Source organism: Pocillopora damicornis, chromosome 4, assembly GCF_964200805.1.
Source record: "Pocillopora damicornis chromosome 4, jaPocDami1.2, whole genome shotgun sequence".
Classification (NCBI taxonomy): Eukaryota; Metazoa; Cnidaria; class Anthozoa; order Scleractinia; family Pocilloporidae; genus Pocillopora; species Pocillopora damicornis.
In genome coordinates, this window is record NC_142673.1 from 19190073 (window position 1) to 19200901 (window position 10829).

General features: G+C 38.3%; 1 protein-coding gene across 1 annotated transcript; it reads right to left on the reverse strand.

Annotated features, from left to right (window-relative positions):
* Positions 1-2653: 2653 nt before the first annotated feature.
* On the reverse strand, positions 2654-10796 carry LOC113668172 (long-chain fatty acid transport protein 4). Its single transcript, XM_027184048.2, has 7 exons — positions 10464-10796; positions 8034-8419; positions 7538-7696; positions 6604-6673; positions 5757-5958; positions 4449-4821; positions 2654-3552 (listed from the first exon to the last, which is right to left on the reverse strand). The coding sequence occupies exons 1-7, from the start codon at positions 10700-10702 to the stop codon at positions 2981-2983; spliced, it is 2001 nt and encodes a 666-aa protein (XP_027039849.2). The 5' UTR covers positions 10703-10796; the 3' UTR covers positions 2654-2980.
* Between the last annotated feature and the right edge of the window lie 33 nt (positions 10797-10829).

The window sequence follows — 10829 nt, forward strand, 5'->3', positions numbered from 1 at the left end:
CAACGTTGGTGTTTAACCACTTTAATGCATCACGATAATATTATGCTCAGGCAAAGCATTTCATTCTGTTGCTACCTCGAGGTAGCTGTTGTAGCAATTTTTTGAATTGGTAACCGGTCAAGTCGCCCGAGAGTCATCTTGCCCGAAGTCGCCCAAAACCTGAGTCATGTTGCCCGAAATTTTAGTAATGTCGCCCGAAAAAAAAAGTCAAGTCGCCCGAAGAAACAGATACTAAAAACATCAGAATTTCAGACTGTATACAGGCAATGACGTTGAGAAATTTTTTATCACTAAAGCGCTCTTTGTTTCCGACAACACCATGAAGATTCTTAAAGCGTTGTTTGTTCCCAACAACAAAGGGAAACGTTGTTCGTTTCCAACAACAAAATGAAGCGTTGTTCGTTTAGTATGTACTCGTTTCTTTCTCACGGACGTTTCGTAAACTTGAGAAACTTTTTCTTTGTTTCTAACAATACCATGAAGACTTTGACTACATAGAAATCGATCGTATGCTTGGAATTGAAATATGTTTGAGTAACGATTCTAAAAGGGTTGTTCGTTTCTAACAACTAAGGGAAGCGTTCTCCGTTTCTGACAAAAAAATGAAACGTTGTTCGTTTGGTATGTACTCGTTTCTTACTCACGGACATTTCGTAAGCTTGAGAAACTCTTTCTTGTTTCTAGAAATGCCATGAAGACTTTGACTACACAGAAATCGATTGTATGGTCAGAATTGAAATACGTTTGAGTAACGACTCTAAAAGCGTTGTTTGTTTCTAACAACAGAGGGAAGCGTTGTTCGTTTCTATAACAACAAATGCACGGATGCAACGTAACATACAAGTAAAGTTCTGTTGTGTCTATTTGTGACTTTCTAAACAATAACAGATGAAAACACCTGGTGAACGAATGTAGATTGTCGCGTTCGACAAGTCGGTAAAAGGTAAAGCGAGTAACATACAAATAAAGTTATGTTGTGTTTTTTGTGAACATCGTAAACATCGTAACATTAAAAATTAACTTGTTGTCTTGCGTAAGGTAAGTGTGATATTTTTAAGAGATCAGTCTTGTTTATGCTTGTGACTTTTTTCACAGTAGTAGTCTGATCTGCTGATAGCATCATTTCCCTTAGGATCAGAATAGGCATAAATTATGTAGTTGTGTTCTGGCGGTCGCATGTATATTTTGATCCGATCAAAGTTTACATGAAGAGGGTAAAGTTAGCTACAGTACGAATACGAACTAATCAAAATGAGCATTCACCCTTACATTGGGTGTGATGTTGAAGTTAGACCACGCCAACAAGCCCCACAATGTGATTACGGTCGATCATATGGCCTTTCTGACCATATGATCGATTTCTGTGTAGTCAAAGTCTTCGTGGCTTTGTTAGAAACCAAGAAAAAGTTTCTCAAGCTTACGAAATGTCCGTGAGTAAGAAACGAGTACATATCAAACGAACAATGATAACAATTTCTCAACGTGATTGCCTATTAACTGTCTAAAATTCAGATCTTTTTAGTACTAAAACATAACTAAAAAAGCGACATAACTAAAAATTTCGGGCAACATGACTCAGGTTTCGGGCGAGATGACTCTTACGCGACTTGACAGTAAATCTTTGAATTACTAAGCCAGGATAAAAAGCGAGAAGTGTACTTAATACACTTCAATAAGACTCAAAAGGCTTTATAATTTTCTTATTTCATTGCAGTTCCATTTTTGTGAGACCTTTCTCTCATGCAACAAAGCTTTCTACGTTTTACGATTTTCCGTCATTCCACCGTGTCATCTTTCCTGAAATATTAAACTGAAATAATCCCATTTTGCAGCTTCCTCGCTTCGCAAATTTAGAGGCTTTCTTGTGCATAATTTGCCGATAAAAACAGTAAAATTCCGACATTAGTGTCCAAACTCCAAAAAGACCTTAACCCAAAATAAAAAATCGGCCACCAGTGTCTAAAATAGAAAAACAGGCACTATTGTCCAAAATCGAAAATCGGCAACTAGTGCCCAAAATTCATAATCGGCCTCTAGTGTCAAAAATCCAAAATCGGCCACTCATATCCAAAATCCGAAATCGGCAACTACCGTCAAAAATAAAAAAAATCGGCCATTTGTGTCTAAAATCAGAAAGCAACCACTATTGTCCAAAATCTAAAATAGGCAACTAGTGCCTAAAATCCATAACCGGCCACTTACGTCCAAAATCCAAAATCTGCCAATTATGTCCGAAATCAAGAATCAGTCACTAGTGTCCAAAATAACCAAAGAATGCAACTAGTGTCCAAAATCTAAAATCGGTCTCTAGTGTCCAAAATCCAAAATCGCCACCAGGGTCCAAAATCGAAAATCAGACAGAATAGCAAAAATAGATAGAATAGACAAAATAGTGAGGCTAAGACTTCATGTTGCTGTTGATAAAACGCGTATATGTGGAGAATCTATTTATTGTTGGAGAATTTAATTTTTCAGAGCTGAAACTCTAAGGGTAGGAAGTATAGCAGTGACAGCCAACGGAAATATCATTTTTGTAATCAAGTGAAAAGTTCCTGATATCGTTTTTAGCAACTGAGGATTCCTCCATTTTGATTCACTGCACTAGTCACAAGTTGGAAAGAAAAAACGCAAACGATTAAAACATCCCTTTTAAGTAGAAGTATGGTATATTTCTTTGGCAAAGTATTGTCTTTGCTGGATAGTTTTACGTTTCCAGTGGCCGCCGAAAGGAATATGCATATATGATTATCGTAGAATAACGGATAACATTGGAAGAACTCGTGCTAAAACTAGTCCCGAGTATAGTCTGTACCAGTGTACTGTTTTCCACTTCTTAAGGGGCGTGACTTTCCTTTTGCTAGATAGCGTTCTTAAATTCTATTTTCAAATATTTCGGGTTCTGACCCGTTTGTTAAATTAAAAGTTCTGCTTTTCACTATAATTGTAACAGAGTTCCTAAACGAAAAAATATCTATACTTTCTACATTCTGATCTCGCCACGAATTATCTGCTCATACTTGATCTCATCTAGGGCTAGGTACGTTTTCTCTTTGCTATCAAAGTAAAACAGTTGATCCTCTATAACTCCGATATTAAAGCCCTCGTTTCTCAACTTGGACTTTTGAAGTTTGAAAGTTCCCGTTAAGTCGACGCTGTGAACGATTCTGAGGAACATGGGACAAGCGTAACTCGGGAGAAGTTTCTTCAAACTAGCCGCTAACTCCATAAGATCGACCTTGCATTCAGGATCAACTATGGCAGCCATGCCCGCCCGCCCTTCAGTGCCTGGGACCACGACGCCGTAGACAACAACATCGCGAAGGCCTACCACTTTGCTCATCACCGACTCCACTTCGGCCGTTGATACATTCTCACCACGCCATCGGAACGTGTCGCCGGTGCGATCGTGGAAATAAATGTAGCCGAGCTCATCTCGGACGACTAAGTCTCCGGAAAGAAATGCTGCGTCGCCTTTGCGGAAAACGTCGTGAGCAATTTTCTTTTTGGTTTCAACCGAGTTTAGGTATCCGTCAAAGCGCAGGGAAGGATCACCTACAGGTGGCGTAAAGAAAAGTGACAAGATCAAATCGAAAACTCTTCTAACTGACGCCTTACACCTCTAAGAATGTTTGTTTTGAGAATTTTATGTGAAATGACGATATCATATGACAATATATTGTTTGTGAATGAAAGTGATCCACGCAGTAATGTGCACTACTTAGGAAGTAGTGAAAATAAGGCCTGAAAAAAATTCAGGCCTGTACGGGATTTGAACCCATGACCTCTGCGATACCGGTGCAGCGCTCTACTAACTGAGCTAACAAGCCAACTGGGAGCTGGTCATGAAGTGATGAATAAATGGTTAAGAATATATGAAAGTCATATATTTGAACTGCGGATAAAGACGTGTTAAAGTAGTGCACATTACTGCGAGGATCACTTTCTAGCCCATGATTCACAATCATGGGCGTTCTACCACATAGTGATAAGGGTAGTGAGGAACTAATGGGGAGCTACAGCCCAAGTTGTATACTAGGTTTACATGGGATATTTCCCTGCCTACTGCTTGAATCGAAACGTCGAAAGCGTCTTGTGTACGGCATGTTGAGAATGTCTTAAAATACAATCAACCCTGAACCCTGACATTACTTTATTAAAAGTAGGTTGCCTTGACTCGATCCCAAAAAGGACATCAGAAGACTTTAGCGCTTAAAATGGCGACTATTTGATAACGATCCATAAGAACCAACACACTAAACCCTCACATCCCCGGAAGCGTCCAAACATAAACTTCTCTAGACAGTATCATGTATGACAATAGGCTTTGCCTTGAGGTTTCCACTGGTCATGTGTATCTGCTGCGACTTCTGATTTGCAAATTGTGATAATTAGGCTTTTCCTCATATTTCCTTCGATCACCTGATAACCACCCCTCACCAAATAATTACCCCTTGAGCTCTTTCCAACAATCTGTCCAACTTCCCCGGGCTTTGTTCTCACAGCCAGTCCATCCGGACCGCGCACTAGTTCACCTGTTTCGGGATCAACTTTGAAAATCACTACAGGATAGACGGATGGTAAGATCTCAGACACGAATCCGCATGCACCGGGGGTACTGTCAATGTTTATCACAGAGGCCGTCCCCTCTGTAGAACCGTAAAATTCTCCAATCTCCTCTATGCCAAAACGTGTCTGAAATTCTTTCCATATCTGAGGCCGGAGGCCGTTACCAATCGCCAGGCGGACAGAGTGCTTGTTTTCTGAAGGACGATGAGGTTGGGACAAGAGATATCGGCACAGCTCACCAATGTATTGAACGACCTGTGAGTAAGAGAAGGAACACATTGACGATACTACAAACCGTATTCTGCGACGCGCATCCCAGAAATATAAATTTGAAAAGATAGGGAAAAAAACTTCCAAAGTTGTAAGAATGAACGAAAAAGGAACACAGGTAGCTGAAAGTGAAGAATCTCTGGCATAGATTACAAACTAAAAACTTTGAAAATGTAGAATCTGATACTTAACGACAGCCATTCAAAAAGTATTCTACCACGAATTATGTCCAAAAAAAACACTTTGAGTATAGAGACAAAAGATAACAACAACAACAACAACAATAATAATAATAATAATAATAATAACAATAATAATAATAGTGGTTTATTAACAGTGTATCCACCCGGTGGCTTTTCACCTGTTAAAAACTACAATATAAAAAACGAAAAACTGCAATATACTACAGAAAAAAAAAAGAAGGAAGTCTACAACATAAAAAGCAATGATATCGGACTATTAAAGGATATTGTATAAAAATGTAACAGAGATTGCTAATAGTAAGATAAGAATACATAAGAAGAAAGGAGATAGCGGGAAATTTATTTGAAGCAATACTCCTCGGGGAATGGGAGGGAATAGGCACGAATACACTGCATTTCCAACGTAAGTCGATTAAGCGTGACATTTACAGCCACAGTAAAGCCTGCAGCCTTGAAGGCAAAATATTTTAATCCCGATGCACAAACGGCTAAGGACTGGCGACAATAAATTCAATTTTTGCTGTAGTTTGTACACATCAAGCTTCAGTTCTCTATTCTGCGAGGGATATCTCCTAAGGAAAGCTCTGAGGAGTCAAGGAAAGAGACCCAAGTATGGACCACTAATTCTTGAAAATTCCACGCTCATTTGTGAACCTCGGCAAATGCGTAGTTTTACAATTACAGGCCCTGAACATTGAAGATACAGAACACACTTACCGTAGCCTTTGTTTCAATGCAGTCATCCCAGAAACTGCTGGCAGAGAATTTGCGTTTTAGCGCCAACGTACAACCACCTACGAAACACAATCCAACACCCAATATTCCAGCTGCACTATGATACAGTGGCATGGAGCAGTAAACTACATCATCACTGCGCACCTTCAGTGCACAGACCACCCCGTATGAATTCCTGAAGAATCTAAAATAAAGAAAAAACGATCTCGGTTAAGGTGGCTTTCAACACTTCACATTCAATTTACACAAAGTTGATTGTGAATATATGAAAATCATATATGTGAACGGCAGATTAAAAAATTAATGAAGGCGATCTTTGCAATAATGAAAATTATCTGAGCAGTAGATAAAAACAAGGCCTGAAAAAAACTCAGGATGAGGTTCAACCTATCACCTTTGCGATCTCGGTGCATTACTCTGGTGTCGCAAAAGTTATGGGTCCAAATTCCGTACAGGCCTGAATTTTTTTCACACCTTATTTTCACTATTGTAAGTAGTTTTCATTTCTGCGGAGATCGCTTTCATCCATCACTCTAAGTTTTTTATGCTTGTGGAGACTATTCAGACGGGTGGCGAATCTCCGGTCACGAATCTAAAACGCAGGTCACGGGTCGCGGGCACCAATAAAATTGAGTATGTTAAGGGAAACTTAACGGTTATCTGTTCCATGCCTTTTGCTGTCCTGCCATTCAACATCTCTAAACAAACCCAAAGTCATCAGCTATGCAGCCTGACAGCATAAAATTATCTCTGTGTATGTACACTTTGTTTTTAGATGTTCTTGCTAAGAAATTCTTTCAATTACTCGTAAACATTCAAGTATGTATACCTGGCACTTGTTACAACAGCAGCTTTGGGTAATCCAGTCGTCCCAGATGTGTATATATACATTAATACGTCTGATTTGAAAATTAGAAAGGTAAATGCATAAAGGAAATGATATGAAAATCATAGGGAAACGTTATTAGTTAAATTAAGAGATGAATACTCTCTTAGTTACATAGACAAAAGTATCATTTACTGCTGAATCAGAATATAGGTGGAAAATACGCAAGAGGTTGAAGATTTAACAACAAAATAAACCAGACAGGGCTGAAATCCAGAACACCAAGTGTGCAGCCATACATCATTGACCCCCAAGAGCAATTGGCACCTGATTTCTACTTACAGTATCATTGTTGAATCAAACAATAAAGGTCATGAAAATAAAGGAAATGGTTACCAACTGAAAGAGCTGTTAATTGTTTAACAAGTTCCTTTGGTCAGCATCTCAGAAAATGTAAAGAGAACAGTAGGGAGAATATTAATACTGATGTTAGGGTGTAAAAGCTAAACCCTTTAACTCCCAGAAGTGATTTACATGTAACTTCTCGCAACAACATCTGTAAATCATCCAACAAACAGGTAATGAGATAACTCAAACTTATCAGTTGGAGATTGTTATCATGGTATAACACCAAATTCTTGTCACTAAATTACAAGGAAATGTGAAACAGCTAGATGGGAGAATTAACAATCAGATCTTGGGAGTTAAAGGGTTAAGCATTAACCTCTAGGTAACCATATCTGCCAATATTTCACTGAGAAACTGCCAAAAATATTTGTTATTGAGCAGATATTGAAGCTCAATGAACTCAAGGATATATAAATGTAAGTGCGGTCTCTTGTGACATACAACCCCACACTATCCACAACCTCTGGTCAACAAATTACTGTGGACAGTATTAACTTCTTAAATACATAGAATCATCTTATTTCAATACCAGCATGAGATTTAGGATGATTGACTTCAGGCATTGCAGGTGAACTTGCTTCAATTTCCTGGTTCAAATGAACTACAGAGGCCATGGAAGTTGATCTAACTCCAATAGAGTAGAGCTCTACAACTTCTGGAATTTTTGTGCGAATTTCCTTTATAGCATCTACCAAAAAAATATCAACAATATGTTAATTCCAAGGATGTTTTCAACTGACTACTGATGGGAATAATTAATTAACCAGGAAACATTAAGAGGAAACTGTGGGAAAGAAAAAATGGAGACACTGGTGAGAGAGATGACAAATGTCTTATTGCATTCAGAACAAACACACAATCAATGACTAAAGGGTTTGGGACATTTCACTTTGTTTTCCACCATCTGGGACAAATCAATTTTTATACTAACTGATTCACTATTTTCCTCCAATCAACCATGGAACAGACTCCTCCCCCTTACATGTTTCACCCTGTCTCAAACAAGAGACATCTAAATATATTACCTGACAGATCTGTACCAAAGATCACAGCTCTAACAGAAGCTACAGATATACAGTGAAAAAGTGAATCCACTCGCAGATTGGTGTTGATAAGTGCTGTAACTACACCAAGTTTGGATAATCCAAGCCAGATGCAAATAAACTCAGGACAGTTCTCCAAGAAAAGGGCTACCACATCGCCTTTCTGGTATCCCTGTGCCTTGAAAAAATTTGCGATCCTGTTTGAATATTCATCTACTTCTTTAAATGACCACATTCTCTTTTCAAATATAATGGCAGCTTTTTGGGGATGCTTGGACACTGTTTCCTGAAACATATCAGAAACTGTCCGCTTGTTCTTGACATGTAATCGAGTGGTGATAAGCAGATTAGCAAAACGTGAAACACCCCTGATGAAGAAAGAAGAATAGTAAAGAATGGTAAAGAAAGTAAGATAACAAATGAAGTCAGTCTGATACTATGCCACATTCCCATAACTTAAACCTTAACACCATAATGTCTGTATACACAACCTCCATACTGTTCTCTATACATTCCCTGTGGTGCTGACTTGGAGAATTTGTTGAACAAATGATGAGCTTCTTTAGTCGGTGATCATTTCATTTTTTCTTATGACCTCAACCCTTTCCCATGAGTGACCAAGATAGAATTTCTTCTTACAATATCAAAACAATATCCACCAGATAAAGGATGAGAATAAAGAAAAATATCAATTTTAAGATAATTAGCTGATCCAATACTAAATTCTCTGAACTAACATTATAAGAATTGTATGGTTGACAGTAAGGAGAACTACAAATTTTATCTGGATGTTAGAGGGTTAATGAGTGATTCAGGAGTGAATCAGGGAGAAATTTGACTCTAATCACTCTTAGGGGTCAAAGGCTTAAGCATGCATACAATAAGTAACGCAATGGTTACTGCACTTGACCATGCATTAACCCTTTAACTCCTAGAAGTGATTGACATAAAACTTCTCCTTACAATATCCATACATTATTCAGCAAACAGGTAATGAGAATATTCAAACTTATCAGGTAGAAGCTGCTATCTTGATCTAGCACCAAGTTCTCATAACTAATTTACAAGGAAATGTGTAGCAGCTAGAGGGGAGAATTAACAATCAGATCTTGAGAGTTAAAGGGTTAATACACATGTCTGAGCCATTACCAATTTACTGTGTTGTGTTCTTGCAAGGGTTTCAAACTGTTTTGAAGTAAGCCTCATACTCTACAAAGGTAAGTGACTGTAAAAAGTTCATTAAGGGCGTAAAGGTAATTATTTTGACCAGAGTAACTGGCGTCATGTTATCAAGTAGCCGGCAGACCTCTCGCGGTCACCAGCTTGTTTTGAAACCTCTGTTCTTTAGCAGGAAACATAACTCTCCAAGTGTCTCTCTTCACTAAGGACTACAAATGGTTGCTCTGAAACTGTCAAGGTAACCTAACATAATACTAAAAAGTTTCCCACCCAGGGTCGAGTGATGATACTTTTAATCACCTTATAGTATTGAAACTGGAATAAACTCCTTCTGGCTCACAAGCCACTAGCTGATTAACAGTGTACATTTAACACTTAATCTTGTATGTATCACCTTAGAGGGAAGGGAGAGATAAGGTATAAAGGAAGTAACCATGACGCTTAGTCTTGACTCTAGCAAACAAATTAAAAAATGAAGGATCAACCCTCTTCATCTCATTATTAAAACTACTACAATCAAGTAAATAGACCTTCCTTGGTTATGTGGAATAATACAAAAACTCAGATCATGTGAAAGGCCACCAGAAAGTAATTACTTTCAAATGGATGTAGGAATCGATGTAAAGGCCCTAAGAACCATTCTCTATTCAAGCTTGCACAAAGAGTTTTTATAAGTCAAAGACAAAGTTCCCTTTTCAAAGACTAAACTGTGCTATTACATGTCTGGAAGATTTCCTCACACCCCCATACTTCCTTAAACATACAGTTCCTGGACAAAGAAAACATTATGGCGAAAACAAAAGATTGCCTTAGGAACTAAGGCTTTGTTTTGGAATAGTGTGGGGTTATACGGAAATATTTCCTCGTGTTTTCAGGAGATGAATTCAATGGCCAATTCAAGGGTATAATGAAAAGTGATAAAATCACATGTATACGAAATGGGAAAGCTAGATAAGTTTGCATGACCAAATTAAAATATCAAATCATACACGGTTCAATAAATTATGCAAATTGTTTCAGATCAGACTAAGATAACCGTATATCATAATCGTTTCATCAGTAACCGACGTGTCATTTTAAAAGCACAAAAGCAAAAGCGAACGAATGAGCTTAGGTTCGAGCGGTAAGCTGGCATACGTACTGCAGCTGTTTTTCGATCGACTAATTTTCCGTTGTGTCGAGTTTCAGGCCATATTGTAAGTAGGAAAAACGCATCGAAACAAACACACCTACCTTATATCGCGCAAAATTGTTCGGAAGAAAACTCGCGGAAAATCCTTTCCCCCAGATGCCAGAAACGCCAGAAACAGGAGAACAGGAAAAACGATGAATGGAAGCTGAAAATATACAACGATCACGGCAAAACTAGCCACAACTGCAGCCCAGATGTAATACATTTTTCTTGATTTCAAGTGACGGACAACTCGAGTTGGAAAAGACAGCTTTTTTAAACAATATGTCCCTTCCAGCATGAATCCGCATTCCACAGTTAGCACGCGCACTAATATAGTAGTGTAGAAATATAAGTACTTTTCTCGTCAAGCAATTAAATTGATAATGTGGCGACTGTCTTCGACGATAAAGTATCGATTGTCACCA